Raw genomic sequence first — 21,807 nt, 5'->3', positions numbered from 1 at the left:
AGTGGGGGGTGGGGCTCCGTCAACTGATACACCAGCACACTGCCCATGGACTGCCCTTTTTGAGAGATGGCAATGGACGGGTCAGAAGTCTAAAGTGGGGGAGGGGGGGGAGGGAGGGGGTAGAGTGGGCAGTAAAATGGTTTGTTGTTCCGGTTAATTGATTTTAATTCATTTTAAGTGTTTGTCTGCTGGATATTTCCCTCACACGATAGTTTTAACATCGCGCTCGATCAGTTCCAATCCTACAGGCGACATTGCATTTGTTCTTATTGTGCCCGCGGCGACATTGAACCTTGTAACTTATTTAAATATTTAAACAAACGCCCTTAACTTCAGGACTTCTTCAGTGTTGATTGACTTTGATGATACCATGGCAACCAATTTTTGACTGGCAGTTATTTTTTTCAGAAAATAGAAAATCCTTTTTGGAAAGAAGAAAAATCACTTTTCTTGCCGTAACTTTTTTTTAGCCCATATCACTGTTTCTTAATGGCAGAGATGTCGATGGAAATTTAAATGAATCACAGAGGTAATCCAATGTACTGTTTATTTACATTTGTACAAGAGCACTTTGTTACATCACTGCAGGTAAGGTTAGGCTGCCTTGTGTTTCCGGGCCTATTTTGTTCATTGTCATCAACCCGCTGTGTGATTTTCCTTTTTTTCTTTCTTCTGATCGCCCTCTCCCCAATGTAGTCTTCTCAGCTGTCATGGAGACGCTCCTTGTTGTTTCCCATTTTTGCCTCCTTATGTCCAGAGCAGCTCTGACTTCTTTGCTTCGTACAACGTGAAAGACGAAGATGAAGAAACCCTAAAGAAAGGTAGGAGTTGGTGAAATCGGGAAGTGATGAAATTGTCCAGAAATAGTTACCAATTAGCGCCAATTGCGACAGCGCTCTACACCAAGATGTTTTCATTGATTGGGTTCGAATTAATGTGAGTAGATTTTAGACACCCTGTTGTAGGCACACACGCTGCTCCATGGGAAGACTGGCTTGCGTTTATCACACTAGCCAGTGAAAGTCACTTCTCCATAGGGAGCCGAAGACTGAGTGGTAATGAAAACCATCATCATCATCAGCAGCACCATCGTTTGCCTGTGTATATGGCAAAGCTTTTTCCAGGACACACGATTCACGGCCGAAGTAGAAATGTTAGCAGGTTGGTATCATATATGGTATTTTCAAAACTAACTACTTGCCTCTCCAAATCTATATATATAATAAACCAATTAAGAGGCATTTTAAATTTTGCATTCTTTATATTCTGTTATCTCTAAACCGAATAAAAAAGAAAAAAAAAAAACAGCCTCAACAGCATTACTGCAACAACATTTGAGTTCCGAGACAGGTACATGGTACAAAACACAACACAATTTTACTTTATGCACCTGTAAGGAGTTAAGGACGGTGAATATATACTGGAAAACCAGTCCTACATCCGTAACGGTTAGAACACCAAACATCCAAGTGAAACCCAACAGGGGTGCTAGGACTGCACATGCTTTTAGGCTCTGCCTGGTGAACAAAAACACAAGAGCATTTAAGAAAAATTCCGAGGTTTTAAATATGATAGTGAGCAGCCATTTGACTCAAATGAAGATTAACCCTATCTAGACCGGGAACCCGGGGGGTCTGAATAGCTTTTTTGAATATTTGAGCAAACGCCTCGAAACTCCAGGGCTTTATCAGAAATTTATCCGGAAAAAGAATTGATGTAGTCGGTTAGTGTAGTTTGACTTTGATGTTACCATGGCAATCAATTTTTAACAGCTTTTTTCACAAAATAGAATTTAAAATCTCTCTTTAAATAAAACGTAAATGGTAATGGTAAATCGCTTTTCTTCTAGTAACATTTATGTTTTTAGCTCATCGTAGGTTTCCTTTATTGGTTTTGACTACTATTCATTCAACTTCGGTGCTTTCCTGAAGTTTTGGAAATCCAAGATGTCCGCCATTTTGCAATCTTGACCAAATAACCACGTCATCAGTTTGCGTCGCGGACCTCAAAGGAGACACGTTGGGACGTGCTCTCTATTCCCCAAGTCTCATTGTCAATGCTTTTATTGTATACTTGCAAAGTTATGGAGGATGTGGGGCAAAATCCCCCCCCCCCCCCTTCCTAGAGGACAAAAAAAAAAAGCAAAAACATAAACAAAAACAAAAAAATCCGGTCTAACTAAACCAAGCGTTTTTAAAAATGAAAATAAAAATTGCCACGACACTTGGCAACGATTCGTGCAACTTGAATCAAAGCAAAATTGCAAGACAAGTTGGTAGAAAAATTGAAGAGTATCATGACAGCACCTTTAACGCGGGAGATGACAAAGGCATGCAAGTTCCATTTGGTTTGAACATTATTAGCGAATGGAAACACATTGATCTTTAGTGAAATGGTGGTCATGTAGATGTTGGAAACCATGAGATACTTGTTTGATGAATATTTAACAGTGTTTCCGCCGTTTTTCTTTTTCTCTTGTCATCGAGTGAACATAATTTGTATAGTTGAAGAAAGAGTTGGTGGGGGAGTGAAAATGAATGTTTGGTTTTGTCAGCTAAGTTGATAATGAAATTGGTCATCGCATTGAGATTCTAGAGCTGTCGTTTCAAAGGTTAACCCTTCTTCATAGCGTAGTAACTGACCAGATATCTGGCCTTCTACGGCTGCGGAGGGCCAACGGTCGAAACATCTAATAGTTACGGTGGCCAATTTACCTTTATATCAACTCTATTGAAAAACCGGACGACCCGATTAAAGAGATCAGAGTTAATTTAGGAAGCTTTAATTTGTTCGAGATAGCGGCGGATATCTGAGTTACAGATAAGCAGTAATAAATGACTACAAAACAAATTTCCAATATGCAAACCAGGGGAAAAGGTAAAAAGTTCAACATATCGGGTCGTTCAAGATAGCCAAGGCTCCAAATAGCTGGGGTTCTAATCTACTTCAAACATATGTTTGGATTTTAACCTGGTAGTGCTCGTCTCTGTAATGCCCGACATGTCTTTAAGCCTCATCATCTCCACAAGAATGCGTGATAGAATAACTAAGTTCACCTGAGAAGAAAACAACGAATTTTTGAGTTAGAGAACAATGTAAAATAAACTGTGCTGCCCTGCAGTCGTCATTTTTAATTAATCCGCATACTTTTCATAATATCCAACTATCCCGTCAGAACTAGATAACTAAATGTCAGAGAACCTTTTGAAGGTATTTGTGGTCTTCGCTGGTTTCCTGGAAAGGTCAATTCTGATTGGATAGTTAGTCTCTCTTACGTATGCAAATCCATATCCATGCGACAATTCTGAGCGTCGCAATGTAACATTAATTACAATTTGATAATAAAATACCAAAATAATTTTATCTGAAGCAGTGTACTGTACTCTCGTTTAACCATTCCATTTCACTCTTTGTTTGCATTTAAGATATGGCGAGGAGAACTCAAGAAAGCATCGGGCTAGAAAAAATAGTGCTGCAAATCAGAATTACTTCAATAAAACTTGTACATTCGTTTCTTAAAGGTAGGAAAGCTCGATGAACCTGTGTTATGTGTTGGGAGGGAATTCCAAGTTTTAGGACCTAGAATTGTGAACTGTTTGAGATTAGTACGACAGACAAGAGGTCGATAACTACTTGCTGATCTAGTGTCATGCATAACTATGTACTTGACTATTAGTTACAAACAGATCGTGAAACTTCCGAGGCAATAACTGGTAATGGTAGCAAAACATAAATTTCGCGACGTGAGAGGAGTTTACTTAAAAAAAATCTTATGCACCCAGTCGAGGAAATAAAGGGAGCGAAATGAGCTCGATAGTTTGAGTTGGTCATAGCTCGCACAGCACGCTTCTGTTAGTAATATATCTTATTCAGATTGGAAACATATATAGACACAGGCTGAAAGATAACTGTTACATTAGAAATAAGCGAATTTTCTACTTACCAAGCATGCAGCAAGCACCGGTCCGACAAAGACCCATACAAACCCGGAAGAGAACGAGAACCAGCAACTATAAGAAGAAAATAATAGGTCAGCTGATTCCAATTCTGATTAGTATAACCCGGTTGTTGGCAATTGAGCAAACTTGTAATTTGATTGGTTACTCAAGGTCGGTCACTGCGTTGTGCAAAAACAGTAACTAGGCGGCTTGCCCTCACTTTTTGTCGAATTTGGTAGGTAAGTCGCAGATGGCTAATAGGGCCATCGGCAAATAGAAACCTCCGAATTGCCGTCTAATTGTTCATGATGTTGATGATGATGAGAAACTTGAGGTGACGGAATTGGTCAATTAAAAGGTGTGTCATTAAAAAGCCCATGGTTTGATGCGGTCAGATAACTTAAAATGCCTCTTAAAACGTTAAATAAAGGAATAAGAGAAGGATGTGTAATCCTTAGCTTAGCTATTCAGTGTTAATGCACCGTTCCTGGTTGAACGAATAACGAGCCTAAGATAAAGACGTTTTGGAGGCGAGGTAAAGAAGAAAGATTAGAATTGAAACGAGATCGATAACATGAGCAAGTATGAAGTTATTTCTTTCTTTTATTCAAAACTTATTCGCAGTTCCTGTGAGTTATTGCATAAGTACATTTAATGATGTGTCAAATTACTCAAGCGATCTTTTTACTCTTTTCTTAGAATTTCAAAACATGGCCCAACGTGCATTTTTGGAAACAAAATTAACCCTGATTTTATTTTTCAGCATAAACGGCAAATTCTTCAACAAGAGAAGGTAATTTACCTGTCTGAGGAAACGCGGTTCAAAGCAATGGGGGCAATGGGCGAAACTCAAAAGTTACGGGTTGAGAAAAGTAATTAATGGAGTAACTCCGACTAAAAAAAGGAGAAAAAGAACGGATGATGCCCTTGGATACTTACAAAAGAAAGCAGATCAAGGTGTTGAGAGAAAAGATCTACATGAGAAAACAGGAGCGGCAGACTGACTAAATAGCAGCAACGTGTTGAAAATCATTCAAGAAGAGCAGGAGGAGCAGCAGAATTGAAGCTGCAGTTTCTCTCGGCTACGCCTCGAGCAACTCTTACGTTTTTCTCGTGCTCTCCTAAGATCCCACGCGTGCATCCATAACTCGATATACGCACGCTAAGCATGGACCGAATTTTAAATACACATAGGTTGGCCCCACCCGTGGAAAATGCATAATTCCTGCAAGAGTCTAGATTCTGCAAGTATTCCTGCATCGTGCCTTTTGCCCTCTGGCAAAGAACTTAAAAATATCAGGTTAATTTTGCCGTCTTAGAAGCATACAAAGGCCTTCCATTCCATCTGCTATTAGCTTGCCTGGTTTGTTTTAAAGATGATGGCGGAATCTGTAAGGCCTCAGCCAGAACAGGAAGATCTCTCCTTGCAAACCTGAATTCTGCTTTATAGTCTGCTTCACTCATGTTGTCTAACCACTTTGTTATCAAAGCGAGCGAACTCGTGGTATGGAAAACTGGGATTTTTCGACGGAAACACGTTATACATGAGAACGAATTCTTCAATGCTAATAAGCTGCGTCGTGTAAGAGGATGGGGAGTAGGCCGAACTCTTCAAACGTGGCCATACTGAGACAGAAAAGCGACGAACCTCACAAAGAACAACAAAGGACTTGACGAAGTCGCGCTGGCCGTCCACACTCTTCAGAATCTTAACAATTTAAATTTTCGCGGTCTACTCGGTTGTCACGCCGCCGTCGCCACGAAAACGTATTTTTCTTAGCATCTCATTATGTATACTTACACGTCTTTCCGCATGCTATTGTTCATATTTCCATGAAGCAAAATGTTTGTAGCAACAGCGCATATCACCACGAGGGTTGGAAATCCTGCAAAAAAGGTGAAAGTGGAGTAAGGCTACATCTTCCCATCAGCATCTCGAGCGTTTCTCTGTGTTGGGCTTTCACTGTTTGTCTTTTGTCTTTTGTCTTTTGTTGTTGTTGTTGTTGTTGTTGTTGAGTATAAACTGAAACCTTTTATTAAGGAAAACGTCACTACTATAGCTAAGCCCTTCAACCCCACCCCACCGTTCATCAGTACTTTGCAAACATAAGTCCCTTATACAGTCAATTCTGGTTATAGCGACCCAGTATAGCGGACATCCTCGTTTGGTGTCCGTATAGAGTCCAATTTCAAGTTGTAAAATTTCGTTATATTATAATGTTACGAGCCAAAGAAGAAGGAATATTAACTGCAGAGTCTACATGAAGGCGCACGTCTGTCAAGAACATTGAAGTAATAAAACCAACTTAGTAACACCAAACTACTGTAAATACAGGAAGTGCTTTGAAGATCAATACGGACACCTTGAACGCATTGAATGCCATAGTTATATTTTTTCTGTCTGTCCCCATTTTTGTCGGCAAAAATGACATCCAGAAGAATATATCTAATATGCGATTCAATACGTCCAAGTTGTCCGATGTTAAACGAGACTAAAGCAATAAAAATTGACCACATGATCAAAGTGTTGCATTTCTTTAATAGCGAGGTGCACGTGTCTGCAATGCGAGAGTTGATTGGATTGTAGTCGCCCCAGTCTCACATCACCGTTAGGTTCTCAGTAGCAGAGGCATAAAAAGGTATCCTTGCAAAATTTCGAAGGATGCTCGTTTTCTTGTGCTTTCACAATTTTGGCCCGTGCTCAGTTGTACGGATGCTTGTAAAGGTTTGCTCAAATACTTGAATTTTTATTTATCTTATATTGGGCTCACAACGACTGTTGAGGTCAATCAGCTACAGTTGTTCACGGCATCATGCTCCTTAAGGTAATTCATTTCGCCTAACAAAGCCACGCAATTTGGCAAATTTTAAAAACAGGTGGGTGCTCGCTGGGAGGGGATTTATTTTTCTGCTTACTGCTTACAGAATATTTCCAAATTGTTCTTTGCTTTAAAGACAAACTTGGTCAATGCTCGAGCTCGTCATGTAAAAGAAACGCTTTGCTCCCACGTTGGATTTTATATGATTGGCCTCACCTGCCCAGTGATCTCATGCCAACACTAGATCAAATCATTACATTGAGAAGCAGTTTATATTTGTAAATAGCTCACGAGTGAACGGTGAGATCGTCGTATAATTTTTGAATAAACTCCATGCCAACTTCAAACGATTCAGAGACACCCATTGATTAAGGAAGGAGAAAAAAAATTGTTCCATGGAAATTGTCTCTTGCATTGGCACTTACAGTATGGCGTGTATTTATCTATGACAAAAATAAATCTTTTAACAAAATGCTTTTCGTTGCTTACCCCATGCGAATCCATAGAAGTATTTTGTGGTTGTTGTGACGTTGAAAACTTTGACGACTTTTAAGTATAACATGACTCCTTCCATGACCATCCATCCAAACGCAACGAGATAAAAGTAGTTTATTGTTATGGCAACAGCTGTGCATAATATCTGGAAGCAAAAATAAAAAGAAACGAGACGCTATGTAATTAACCTATATTTAACAATGCTAATGATATTGATTATTTACGCAGCATAATGTTGAGATGGCATGTTGCAAATTCTTGAACTTTCGTTCATGACATATTCAGCGCAAAATGTTTTTCGTGTGCAATGTTACATGTTGAAGAAACGATTTCAAGTTGACGGACTAAGGCCGTAATACCTCCTTCAAGGACCCAATTATGTTTAGAACAAAGAAACGTTGAAATCACAAAACTAGTCAATTGAAGGACATTGTCCAGACGGTTAAAAGTTTGCCTATGTAACACAGAGAAAAGATGTGCCTTCCCCAACAGTGAAGCCTATAAACTTACAAGGTTTTCAAAATGTTTGTAAGATCAATTTAGTCCTGTTTAAAGAGAAGCTCTCTCAGCCAACTTCATCGGCAAATGTCTTGGAAAAAAAATTCACCAAGAAAGGACAACGAAATTAAGATAGCACCACAATTTTTCATGGGCACACACACCATTCTGAATTTGAACATATGATACTTCACTGTGAGAGATACAAGCAGGTTAAGATATTTCACTCATGTTCCAAAGATTAATTTAACTACCAAAAGTAGGTTTGGTTGACTCTGTGTTACCATGGCAACACAGTATTGAAGTCATATATTCCACATAGCGCCAATTTTCTCAACATCTGGGACTAAACTTCTAAAACGGACCACATTTATTAATTAAGGGGGCAGCGTCACGGGTCTTTTGCTTTGTTTTGGTGATAACTACACAAAGTTGTGTTTATGTTTTGATGTTCATGTGACGTGAAATTGCTTTTAGCGCAACAACAGGAAAATATCCAGCTATCAGGTCTCGAAGTTGGAACAACTGAACCATAATCAGTTTTTTAGCGATTTTTCCAATACTCATTGAAAATATCGTCCGATTTTTCTGAAGTTGCAATCCATTTTCATCTTGGCGATCTGCAGCCAGAGACAATTGTTACAATCTCCATGAGTTCCTGTACACTACACTCTGCGCTAATAAAGTAAGTGCTAAATAAACTGAAGCATTTGGATTTTCAAAGCGACACAATAATTTTTAGTTGCACTTTTATAATTCCTGCAAAATTTGAATATCAATTCCATGGTAGCTTTACTAGAAATCTCCGCTTCAATAAAGAAAAAGATTCTCATAGATGAATGTGAAAAATCCCTAAATTTTTAATTTCTTTTTGCGCTCTTAAAATAGTTGAATGCCATTGCCATTTTTAAAACTTACTTGAGAAGAGCGGTTTGTAATTGCTACAAATGTTCTTTCTTTATTCGCATTGTAAGTAAATGGAATGACTTGCCAGGATATGTTGTACATGCCGAATCATTGTCTGTTTTTAAGAGTGGAATTAAAATTTACTAGAATATTTATTGAATCAGTAGCCATCGATTTTTTCTAGTTCTAGAAATTTTAAAATATTTTTGTGAGTTTTTAGTTAGAAAAATTGTTTTTCTACATGGATAACCTCACGATTTCCCTATTCAGAATGTTTTTGTATTTGTGTTGAAGCCTCCTGAATAAAAAAAAAAATTATGTTATGTTATGTTATGTTTTTTTTTCGGAGCTTGTGACGAATGAGTTGAACTTGAGATATAAGGATTAAGAAATTTTAATCAACTAGTCTTTTAGTTAAGGCTACCGGAACGCAGATGCTACCTCTTTGAACAAAATGACCAACTGAAATGAAATGAAGCAAATTTGACGAAATTTTCATTGGACGTAGTTTTGTGCCAGAGACATAATATACAGCAAAAACTTTTGCCGGAAAATGAAATGCAAGACTTCATCACTGAGTTACTTTGGTAACAACGATCTTAATCGAACCCGCTTTTTGGCAAAGTATAATCAATTTTTCAGTCTTTGATTGAAGTATCTTGGCCGACTTTTCCCTGAAGTAAGTATTCTCCCCCCAAGTTTAGGAGGATGTGCACGTGTAAAATCGTGGGGAAACACCTTTACTGAAAGTTACCTTTTCCTCAGTTGCGCTGATGCCGGTCATGAACACCAACTGAGCAGCCGCAAGACAGACCACCATATTCAAGCGAATATGAGACTGAGTAGATTTTAAATTCCTTAAAAGTAATAATTAAAAAAAATAAATAAACAAACAAATAACCTTAAAATAAAACTAATGTAAAAAAGTAAAGTAAGGTAAATTTATTTATACACACCGTTTAGATTTTAAAAGCTAGAAGCTTTTGCGGGGCCTTGTAATCAAACAAATATTTTCAACAGAACAGAAACTCCGAACTTGGAAAATCTCAACTGCTTGGGAGGCTTACTAGTTATTTACAGAACGCGAGCGAGGATTTGAACAGGGGACTACCCCGAAACAAATCCAGCTAGTGATCAGAGATGGCACTCGAACTTGGGGCCTCCAGATTACGAGTCCGCGCCTCTAACCACTCGGCCACGTCGCACCCGTACTTTTAACAAACTAAGAAAATTACAATAATAACTGATCAACACTGATTCCTTTCGATGTTCTCATTTGGGGAAAATGACGTACTCCACACAAAAACAACCAAGAAACAAAGCAAAACTGTACACTTCCGAGCGATTCATTGATGATCGAGGGATCTGACTACTGCAGCGGTTATGACTGCTTTTCTCATCATCGATCTCACCAGCCGTAGTCTGACGCAAATCAAACTAGGGGAGTCTCATCTTAATCAGAAATTATAGTGGTTAGGAATTTTTAAAAGGTGAAAATAAAAATAAAAATTGAGACAATTCTGTAACCTGCCGCCATAAACAACAGGGCAGTGTCTACTTACATGAGAATGGTATAAACCAATATGGTGATAATCTCGCCGAGGAGAGAAAGAGAAGTTCCAATGTAGGTCACTATCTCCATGGCAAACTTGTCCTTATCTGAAATCTAAAATTAGCAAAATACAATTGCGACTTGAATAAGTCATAGTTATCACATAATTGAACCACTCGGAGCTTAAATACTATGACGAGTTCAATAAATACTAACAAAAGCACGAAATTAGCCACACAAAACTTCAGTGACATGACAAACTAAAAAGATCAGTTACAGCAATGGTTCCAATGCATCAGTACTGTAGCTTCTGCAAATAAACAATGAGCTAATGTATCTAACTGCAAAGATACGAATTGCAGTGGACGAAAGTCTACAGAGTTCGAGTTACAAGTTAGTTCCGGAAAATGAAGGTGCAATCATTCTAAGAGCCGTGCAAAAACGTTAACCCGTGGGATTGAGAATGCGCGAAAGTCGAGAGGAATAGGTTGCTAGAACATAATGCTTTCCATATTTGAAGAAACGTCGCTACAAACCCAGAGAAACCTAAACTGAAACTTGCAGTACAAAATGAAGTTTTGAAAGATGTCGGGCGGCTGGAATCATTCAGCGCACTTGTTATGGTAGAAAATGAGAAATACCTACTTTCTTTTACCCACTTTCCGTCGATGTATTTTTATGGGTATAATCGAAATAACAACCAAGCAAAAAATAAGCTGAGGGTATTATAATAGTTAGCATCCAGCAAATCAACACCAAAATAAAAGCTCTACCTTTGTCTCCCCTACTTCCATTAAGACAGCAAAATTTGTCAAATGGTTACAGCTGCACGTGGTCTGTTCCTTTGTTGACTGAACCAAAGTACAGCCCTCTGCAGACCATGCTCCGTTAAATTTCGTGCTAGAAAGGTACAAAATTGGCATGGTTCAAGCACTAATCTGGGTTTCGTTTTATTGGGTTATGAAACGGATAATTTAAAATCTTTGAAATATTCTTCTTTTAAACTGTCAAACAAAGTCGGTTCTTTTATTGGGGACGTTTGGAAATTTTCAGTATTAACAATGCTCTCTTTAGCAGTGGATTTCTTTAGGGCCATGGAGCAATGGACGGAATCAGTTGGGGCCAGTTATATGGCGAAACGTCATTGCGACGGCGTTAAATGTCATTCATTAAGTAGAAAAACTGACCAAAGAAGAATCGAATGAGCCAATGACAAAACAAACATAAGAAATACACTTTAATTTTAAAGGTGAATGGGATTAAATAACCCTAATGTTGAAGGTAAAAGGGAGTTAAAAAATCAATAAAGTAGAAAGCTGCTTAACGCAAAGCTCTTCGTTTTTATTTACCGCAAAAATCGTCACAACAATGTTGACAACCAACTTCAACCAAAATTAATGCGTTACCTGAGGGAAAAATCCCAGAATACACAGCTTGGCATAACCGCAGCATTTCTCTTCAAATGAAACATAAAATTGTAAATGGATTTAGATCTCAACTGATAAGCACCTCCATGGAATTCCAAATAGCTTTAACAGAAATAACAGGCTAGCAACTTGAGGTATACGTTTTGGTGGTTCTCATCTCAGCTATCGGAAACACACAGAAGAGGTCTGAACGCCCTATAAAGAGTTTGAGGGATGATATTCGAGGAAGCATTTTTTCTTTCTCTCTGGAAATATAATTATCCAAAATAAATTATCCAAAGGTTAAAAACTGTCAAGAAGTTACTAACGTTTAAACTTAACATTCGGAGTCTTTGTAATGTGCTCTACTTTCTCTCCTTTCCTTGGTATCTGTGACTGTCGTTTGCATTTAGCTTCTTCTGTCATTAATAAATTAGTTAATTTATTCACCTTTTTGTTTGGCAACTAATTTTTTTGGCCCATTTAAGACTGACCTACCCAGGCTAGTAAGAGCTCTTTGTGGGTCCGTCCTGTACTAATATGTTATCTTTTTTTATCATACTTTTTTTATATAAAGTTCAAGCTGAAGTTGAACCTTTTTTGTTGCCTGTGTTGCCACTCTGGAGATGTCTGCTAAAGTGGGCTTTGAGATAACTGAACCCGTTCTATCACTTGTACATGAAATAGTCAGAAACGTCTGAGAGGCATTTGGAAACATAGAAAACATAACCTTGTTATTCTTGTTGTCTTCCAAAACTGAGCTCAGTGTGGACGTAAAGGACGTTTCTATTTTTCTCGCCATTAAATGGTTCTCCTTTGTCGAGAAAGTCCATACAAAAAAACTATAATTCAAATATTTCCTATTTTAGTACAAGATTACATTTTATAGTTTAAGTCGTCAGTAGTACCTTCGTAGCTTGAAGTTTGATTGTGACTCTTTCAGTAAAGACACCTTGGACCTCTGGTGACAGAGAGCAGGAAATAATCCGAGACCCAACACTTGTGTCCTTCCTTTTAGTGTAGACATTATTGGAAGAAAGACAAGTTTGTTAAAGCATTTTCTAAGATTCTGTATAATTATAACATAATTCGGGCATATATAACATCGAAATCATACACGACTTTAATATCAACTCCTTTGTATTTAATTCTCACTGCAGAAAAAAAAATAAATCGCGATATTTTCATTTTTTTTTTTTTATTGACTATACTACGGAGAACGGGGAGGGAACTAATATAAGATGTCTCTTTTACAGATCCTCGGAGCACTTCGTTGATGTTGAATGTAAATAAGCTAAGCCAGTGTATACAGCTAAATCATTTATATTAAAGGCGGTAACATTTTACTCTACTTTCAAATCAGACTTTTTCATGTCCCAATCGCCCCCTTGTCAATGCTTTACCCGATGATTATCATCGGGTTATTGCGATCATGCCAACATAATTATGAGTGACTTTTGATAAATCATGGTTACATCTGAGCAAAACCGAGGAAAAATCTGGATCGGAAAACAAGAAACGTATCAGCTGAAGTCACGTGAATTTCTTAAACTCGTGCATTCATCCCCCATGTTGGAATTTTCGTCCTGTGTGGCTATGTTTAGGGTGGGGAGTTACAACGAAAAACAGTGAAAACAAAGAATCAATACTGATATGGCACTGATATGCCACTGACATAGAAGTGAAACATACCAAGGAAAACGAAGTGCACAGTGATCAAGAAAGTCAACTGTCGAGTGTCTGGACCAAATATTTTAAAGGTAAGCCACTAATTTATTATGTTACAAATCATGGTCTCTTTTAAAAACTAACAAACAACAACAACAACAACAACAACAACAGAGAACTTTCATTTACCAACCTGTTGTCCGGTGACTTTGTCTCTTCAGGCATCAGGTCTTTGATGTTATTGTACAGGATGCACACGCCGTAGCGTTCTTAAATAAATAGGCCATTAGAAATTAAGTTAAGGAATAAAAAAAAATAAAGTTTCTTATTCTCTGCTCTGGTAAGTTTCACAGCGTATGAACCCGCTCCTAAGGTGACCTTAGTGAATCCACTCTTGAGGTGACCTTAGGGGCAAGAGAGGATTCTATTAGTCTTCTAAGAGGGTGGAAGTTAGACACTCACTGAATTCCAAAATATATAACTTTACGAAACTTCCAAAGTACAGAGAAGGGTCGTCAGAATGAAAATCTCACAAAACGTTTTGCCAAATAATTTAATTTAGTTCAGCATCTTTTGTAAACATAATACAAAACACAGATGGCACCAAAACCGTTGACGAGTAAAACGAGAAATTCGCAAACATTAGGTGGTACTGGACTTACACTCTACGAAAATTTAATCCTGCTTTAATCATCATGTCATAAATTCAAATATAATTTCGAGATTAATCAAGGAACAAATTCAAATTCCTGTATATTGTCTGTTCAACCTGGCCTCAACTTCTGACAAATGAATACAAATGTTAATGAGTTAGTCAGTTCTTATGACTGTCGATTAGCAATGATTCGGTCAATTAATAAACCAGGATCAATTCAATCAATTACACACATTAAAAAAACCAAACAAACAAACAAACAAACTCTGCTACCTTGAGCGGTAAAAAGACTGGAGGGAAGAGTAATGACGTTTTTCCCATCCTGAATAAAGCTTTGTTCAAAAGATGCTGCTGCCGATGGGAAAATGAGATCTGTGCTATGGTCAGCAGGGATATTCATCGCAGTGAGAGCTGGAAATGAACAAGTCGCAAATTCGCCGATTAGGTGATTCACTTACAGCTGTTGGCAAATAACTGTCACTACCAGGATATATAACGCCAAGAAATGGTAAGTCATATTTTCAAGTAAATTAGCTAGCCAGAGAAAGTTAAACAGTTCCTAGGCTTGGAAAATATTTTTGAAACAAACAGTCATCTTCGTTGATAAATGATGGAAGCGAATGAAATGCTGATGTATCTTCACGTCCTATGTTTTTAAGTATTACCTTAGCCTTCGAGGTAGGTATACGTCACTATTCATTTAGAAATATTTGTTTATTTCATTTTGTTGCTTCACTTCAAAATAAGAGGTGAAACAATCTCTCTTGAAACTTTGCCAGTACGTACGTGAGTTATAGATCATAAAACCTCACCTATTTCTTCCTCCTCAATGGATATTTCTGCCTGAGAGTCGTTCTTCTTGCTTGCCATGTGATATTTAGCGTATTGAAGTGCGAACTTCTCCAACTTATAGCAGCTTACAAGTATGTTGGTGGTCAATTGGCTGTGTTGTAATTTATTCATGTCTTGAAACAATGATGACGTTAGATTTACAGCATTCTGTCGGAAAAGCAAAACAATGCCAAACTGAAAGTGGTTGGTGATCGAGTTGATTTATGATAGCTCTTTTCACACTTTGCTAGTCCATTTTAAAGTGAGAGAATTACAATTTTTTTTGCATTTTCGGCTGTGACAGGTGACGACATAACCTCCCACGCAGTCGTTTAAGGGAGGTAATACGAGTCCCATAAAAACGACTGCGTGGGAGACTAGTTACAACAGTAACCTATAGCTAGAATCTGTATTAATATTTTCCATTTATCGAAGTTGCAAGTGTGGACTGAAGTAGGTGAAAGAAAAAACTGAGGTTTGTTTTTGCTAACTTGCATGGTATCCGCAGTACAGCAAAATTTTAATTAACAAGTTACCTTTAGAGATGAAGGCTCGCTAACATTAAGCTCATTCAGTTTAGTCGTGTACTCGTTTACCTAAAAAAAAAGGAAACAAAAAATCTGATTCTATATCACAAACGTAGACTGCCTGTTCGTATTCCAATTCCAATGGGAATCATCTTTATTTGCGGTATTTTTAAGTTTCTGATAATTAGTCAAAAAATCTCTTACCAAATTTTCTTCCGGCGGAATATGTAGACCAGTTGTGGAGGTCACTACGTACGAAAATGATGATGATGATGATAATGATGATGATGATGATGTTGCTATAATTGATGAGGAGGATTTTCTATGTGTTGATGTAATCAACATTGTTGTTAAGGATTCGGATTTTGCTGCATTTGTTGATGTTGACAATAACACTGATGACAGTGATAAAGATGACGATGATGATGATGATGATGATGATGATGATAATGGTGATGACGACGACAATGGCGATGGTGATAATGTGGATGGAAATGACGATGTGGATAGTAATAACGATGATGATGGTGATGGCGATAATGGTGATGATAACGACGACGGCGAAGAGTACTTCGACGAACCTACGTGCAGATTAAAAGATAATAGTTAATTGGAAGTGGAATTCTTAAACCATCAGCAACCAGAAACGTATGTCAGCACATCAAGCTTGACGTACGTCAACTTCTAAGACACTTAATCTGTTGCATTTAACTATCCATGCTTGATGCCAGGCAACGCGCCACTTCACATGTAACCCGGCCCCGTTTTAGTTGTTTTACAAGATACAAATTAGTTGAATGAGAGAAGAAACTCTGATAGTGCTTTTATGTACCTCTGAAGAAGTTCAACCAAAATCTGTAAGGCTGAGTTTACCACTCCATGCCACTCTCTTGGAGAGCTTTTGGCGACAATTACCGTTCGCCGCTGGGCAGGAAGTTGTTCAAAGGTACTCAAGACCCCATTTTTCTGTGTGATAGTCGAGATCATACGCCTCGATCAAAAGACCTGACCAACAATATTGCTTTGCTGTTGATATTGGGAACAACCCGGGATGAGTGGCAAGACTACCATAAGGGCCCCCGTTGGGGTGTATTAGTTGTTTTGACACTCTCTCATTCTACCCTGAACGCAACAAAGCAAGATGGAAGTCATTCAATCACAGCGTTAGATCTCAACGATCACGTAAAAACGGTGACGACGGGGGACCGGGGACGGTAAACAATCTAAAGTTCCTCCAGTGAATTAAACCTTGAAACGAAAACAATGTTGTATACCATTCGCTTTAAGATTGTCCATATTAAACAAAATAAAACAAACGAATGCATCTGACTTAGAATCCGGCACACCCCTATTAAAAAATATTGCAATTATAATAAAAGTCAGTTCTGCTTACTTGATATCTTAGCTACATCGTCATTTTCTCCAAATTGGCACATGTACTTGTAATGTCGATTACAGTCATCAGCCACCAGGGTGTCTTGATTAGTTATAAACATACACCGTTTTGTGTAGCCATGGGATAGTTGCTCATTTCTATTTACAATCGAGTTAAAATTGTCACTGGAAGGAGCCAGCCTTCCGTCAGCCCAGACGAAATCATTTTTGCTTGAGTCGAATTTAACGCCAACCCAATACTTAGGGTCCTGGTACTGTATAAAAGCTTCTCTTGCTTTCCTTAGTTCATCCACGTCCTTTATTTCAGCCAGGAATTTCCCTTTGTCCTTACAGTATCTTTTGGCAGCTGACCATCGATGAAAGCTGCCAGCCGCTGAGTAAGTAGCTTCAGCTTTTGTAAGAGTCACTGTCAAAAAAGGAAAAAAAAATGGCTGTTTTTATACAGAGACACACCTGCATGTATCCATTTGGGACAAACTTGGGAAAACAAACTTAAATCCACGTGGTAGTATGTCTGGCCATTTTGGTAGTATAGCGGTAACATTCTTCTCGATATATATAATCCATCTTGTCCATCTCGGAATTGCTTTGATTGACGCATAATTGAGCTCAAGCTTTTCTCAAGGTATACGGACAAACTGTGAAATAAGCCGAGGGAAACCTTGCTTGGCCAAATTCTTTCAGGTGTTTAATATGTCTCCCGTATAAAAAAAATAATGGCTTATTTGAGGGACATAGTCATGAACAAGTCGTGACAAGTGTTAACATTGTTTCAGCTGGTATTTACCTGATTTACCTTGGATTTAGAAGTTGTAAAATTGTAAATATTCAGTGAGTGATGATCGGGTGAAATCTTTTGACGTCATGGATTACTAGTTGGAACACCAGGTCTACAGTTTGGTATTTAACATTTGTTGGAAGGAGAGATAAAACGTTCGGTTTAGTTGTAGTTACAGTTGGGGTTTGTTAAGGGGTTCCTATAGAAACACAACATTAGACAGACATTACATTACTTGTTAGGCATCATTATTACAACTTTTCGTACCAGTAACTAAATTCTCGTTTCTGATTGGTTCCCCGCGCTTATTTTTTATGCAATTGGAGCACGATCACGTGGTTGCCCAATTACAGGTATCCAATCCAGTGCATTTAAATGGTTCTTTCTTGCTTTCTCCGTACTGTACGACTGGTTGAATAAATTGACGACATTTCCACTAAAGAGAGGTTCTCTCAGACTTCCTAACCTCGACTTTTGTTTTTGATACGATGAATTGGTAATCGGACCTCGTGTCGTACAATTCAGGACATATTGTGCTTGTAATATTAAAATTACTCGCCTGATAACTCCTTGAATTGTACTCCGTTCAGTCCTATTGCCATAAAATATCATGCAGCCTTTTGTTCTAAACCAGTCAGTATCACTGAATATTTCAGAATCGGGCGCCAAACCCAATAACACCCATCAAGAGAGGGTGCACTAATGATATTTGTAACAATGACATTTAAAACTGGTCGTGGGAGTTTTCACTGACTACCCGTCTTATTGGCATAGATTACAACCGAATGAGATCTTTCACTGAAAAAAACGCCCTCGAATGACGATGGTCGCTTCCTTGATTTCATTAATCCCAACTTTGACGGAAAAACCAAGTATAAACACAATACTTGATCACACAGTACGAGGCAAATATCTAAACTAACGGATAGCGTGTATCGGTAAGGGACAAAAAAAGATAACCTTGGCGTCGACAACAAAACGTTTAAGTTGGCTAATTTTAGAAATATTACATTGGTTAGTTTTGTTTGGGCGTCGTTATCTGTAAAGCAATTTACTGAATACAACAATAAATGATGAAAGAATTTCTTTTTCGCTACTCTACTTGAAGAGCTACCAGTTACACAGGAAAAGTCAAGCGAGCTCTCTTCCAGTATTATTTTGTATTACTCACTGCCACACGACCTTGTAAAACGTTTTCCGGCTGTCTTTCTTCTCCTTTACTTATAATTAGTTTTCCTTTTTCTTTTTTCTTTTCTATCTTAACAAATATTGTAACGTAATGTTAAAGGGCATACAATTAGCTAACTATAAAATGCCCTTCTCCACTCCTTTCTTACGTACTGCAACCTTTTTTAATATGATCATGTGGAGTAAATAAAAAATACAAAATACAAAAACACAAATTGAGTTAATAAGAAGACCACCTGAAAGAACCTGGGTTTAGATAAATTGAACACATTAATTTCACGTCGCTTAAAATTAAATGAAAGGTCTAAGTCAATAGAAAGCTGTGTTGACCAATGCGTTATTTTATGTGTCAATTACTAAGCTCACTTTTGGACAACCTTGAAGGTTTTTTTAAGGATTTTGCTCAGTCCTTGTTTGGTTAATATTTAATCGTGAAAATTATAATTCACTAATCTGCTTCGTGCCAGCAATACCTCCGGATCACTAAAACGATGGTTTTGCGGGACCACAAGGCAAGAGCTTGAATTGAAAACACAGGCCCAACTTTTTCAAGTTACAATCCACTTCCTAAGTAGCCACGGTTATCCTGATCTACAACATTGCAGCGCTTGTAATGATAATTTCTAAAAAAAATGTGCCATCTTTGAATATTCTTTGGTTTTCGTTGTTGCAAATACAGTACTATATCCTCTGTTACTTCATTTGGATAGAAAGATCTCATATTTATCTCAAAGCGGTATCTACACTAATGTACACAAATATTTAAAATGGACGATGTATATTTCAGAGTTTATTTTGAGTCAAAACGAAAATAACCTTGAGAATGATATGTTATTAGCATTCATTTAGTTAAAGTAAAACGAACTACTGTTGAAATAAAGGTGAAAGTTCTACTGAGTAGCAATAGAAAACCATGCAGTGCACGTATACTTGATCACTGATGTACAGCTTCTGATTTTCAGGGGGCCCCAATGGTTCGATTTGATGGAATATCTGCTCCAAAGGCCTTCACTCGTTGCCTTAGAAATTCGAATTAAAGTCAGTGTGAAGATAAACTTTCGTTTTCTTTAGTGCAATTTCCCTCAACTTTCGTCATGTTGAAAAACTAATTTCTATTGCGTCAGAAGGTCAAATGTGTCGTTTTAAGTAGCGAAATAAGGCTACATATATAGCTATAGTGTTCTTGGAAACCAGAGGCAGCTCTGCTTATTCAGAGTAATCTTCGGTCACTTTCTTGCGGTGATTGAGTACGGTACTTGGCCTGCGTGGTTATAATGATTTTTTTCAAACGGTATTATTGCCTTAATCATTTTCAACTGCTTCGCACAAATCAAATTACCGATCATTACTTATTTGACGGTGGATTCAAATGCATGTCAAAAATGAAATCAATTACCTATTTTCACAGAGTATTTTTCAGTCAATATTTCATTGAAAAGTTGCATTCGAAACATCACTCATTTTAAAGGCAAGAAATGTTTGAATAACTTTGAAATATCACAGAATTATAGCGGTAAATACAAAGGAAATCTAAAGGAATATTTTTACTCAAAAATGCTTGGAATTCGAAGACAGCTCGTATTGTATTAGGCTTTCCATGGGATCACTGTTGCATGGTTTTCAGAAATCTGATTGGTTCCTTCCCAACCTGTATGACGCAATATATCATCGCTACCTTACTTGGCAAGTGCCCGTTTTCCAAAGAAAAAATGGAAATTATTTATTTGCTTCTTTTATGTTTTTTTTCCTCGGGGCAATTCGTATTCCATCCTGACGTTGAGTGTATTACAATAAAAACCGTTATTCCACAATGTCTTGTTGTCTATGAACTCACAGGCAACAAGGCACAAATTTCCTTATGTCATAAAACTAGTGATTGAAAATATATCAAAAATATTTTCATAAATTATTTCCAAACGTCCCACTTAAGATAACTTAATCTATCAATGACATTTAATAACTTAATTAAGAATTTTCCGGTTCTATCGAAATTTCTTAATTATCTCAAGTGCGTTTTTCCTGAGTTAATCAAGTCGTTCCTGTATGGAATAAAGTGTTTTGTTTCTATATAAGCCGTAGAGTATTGACAACCTCAAACTCTCCCAAATTCCTCATTTGGCTCATGAGCTAAAATCAGCTTAACTTCCAAGCACGAGAAAAGTTATCGCCTATGGTTAAAAGTAGTGATTTTAGGGCCATAATCACATTGCTTGTTAATCACCAAATGGGGTTGTATCAGTTAAGTTTCGCAATTGTAGCCATTTTGCAAGTTAAGCTGCAGTATACTGATTACCCAGAGGAGGGCATTAGACCAAACATCGCTCAGTTGCAAACAATATGGCTTAACCACAGTTAGCAAAAAAAAAAAGCTCTTCCAAGAGGATCCTTTATACTTTTCACGTTCAACGAATAGGGGAAGAAATATACGTACCAGGTTTTATTGAATGCAGGAGACCAAGATTCGAGTCCTCGCCGGCGAACCATATTTTCACATAGAACGCCGGTTATATATTGCTTTTACACGTTTACACTTTGTTCCTTTCATAGAACAGATTATTACGGTGATCCTATGTGAAAATATGACCGATTCACTTAGTTCGAATATTCCTTGCAGTTGTTATTTATATAATTTTTGATGGAGCTGTTGAAAACACTTTTTGTAATATAGTGCCAGTTGCTACTGTATAGATACAGCTAATCGCAATCAACTTTTGTTTAAACGAGTAACTTACCTCCAAACAAAGAAATACTTGTTAAGACCAGGTAAACGAACTTCAGCTTCTCTCCAAGAAATGACATGTGGTCTGATTAGTTACCTATTGGTTGTATGAAGGCTCAGGAGTATTAACACACAGGAGGGCGGTCGTCTGTTGTACTGTTGTGCCTCGCTGTGATAATGTTATGTCTGCAATGGTGATGGAAAAGATAATTACAGAATAATCGATCACTCAGTAGATAGCAGGTCAGTACCAAGTACCGATTGATCAACCTATCACTCCTACTCGTATCAATTAAAACTAAGAAAGAGCTGAGATTCCCTGTATGCAATACCACCTTCATGACAAAAGCACAAACTACTCATGGGTGAATGCTACTTTAGTTTTCAACTATTAACTTCTCTCGATTAAAAACAAACGACATAATCCTTCGT

At 37.7% G+C, this 21,807-nt stretch overlaps 1 protein-coding gene across 1 annotated transcript; it reads right to left on the bottom strand.

Moving 5' to 3' along the window:
* Positions 1-560: 560 nt before the first annotated feature.
* On the bottom strand, positions 561-21,531 carry LOC146450347 (adhesion G-protein coupled receptor D1-like). The gene is made up of 18 exons (XM_085100505.1): positions 21,389-21,531; positions 16,689-17,096; positions 15,500-15,876; positions 15,305-15,364; positions 14,750-14,936; positions 14,211-14,348; positions 13,476-13,551; positions 12,523-12,625; positions 11,615-11,664; positions 10,982-11,108; positions 10,219-10,322; positions 9,411-9,513; positions 7,247-7,397; positions 5,740-5,824; positions 3,944-4,010; positions 2,971-3,056; positions 1,391-1,517; positions 561-811 (listed from the first exon to the last, which is right to left on the bottom strand). The coding sequence occupies exons 1-18, from the start codon at positions 21,453-21,455 to the stop codon at positions 575-577; spliced, it is 2,553 nt and encodes an 850-aa protein (XP_084956631.1). The 5' UTR covers positions 21,456-21,531; the 3' UTR covers positions 561-574.
* Positions 21,532-21,807: the final 276 nt, after the last annotated feature.

The sequence above is a fragment of the Pavona decussata genome, unplaced genomic scaffold (assembly GCF_977016875.1).
Source record: "Pavona decussata unplaced genomic scaffold, jaPavDecu1.1 SCAFFOLD_468, whole genome shotgun sequence".
In the NCBI taxonomy this organism is placed as follows: Eukaryota; Metazoa; Cnidaria; class Anthozoa; order Scleractinia; family Agariciidae; genus Pavona; species Pavona decussata.
Note: the sequence above shows the minus strand (reverse complement) of the source record. Positions and strands in the feature narration are given on the sequence as shown.

Bases quoted from the DNA above. Each gene is read 5' to 3' on its own strand.
- LOC146450347 (XM_085100505.1), bottom strand. From the start codon at position 21,455: ATGTCATTTCTTGGAGAGAAGCTGAAGTTCGTTTACCTGGTCTTAACA. The intron at 17,097-21,388 runs GTAAGTTACTCG...CTTTTTTGACAG, and splicing joins AAGTATTTCTTTGTTTGGAG to TGACTCTTACAAAAGCTGAA. The intron at 14,349-14,749 runs GTGAGGTTTTAT...GTTCATTTCCAG, and splicing joins CATTGAGGAGGAAGAAATAG to CTCTCACTGCGATGAATATC.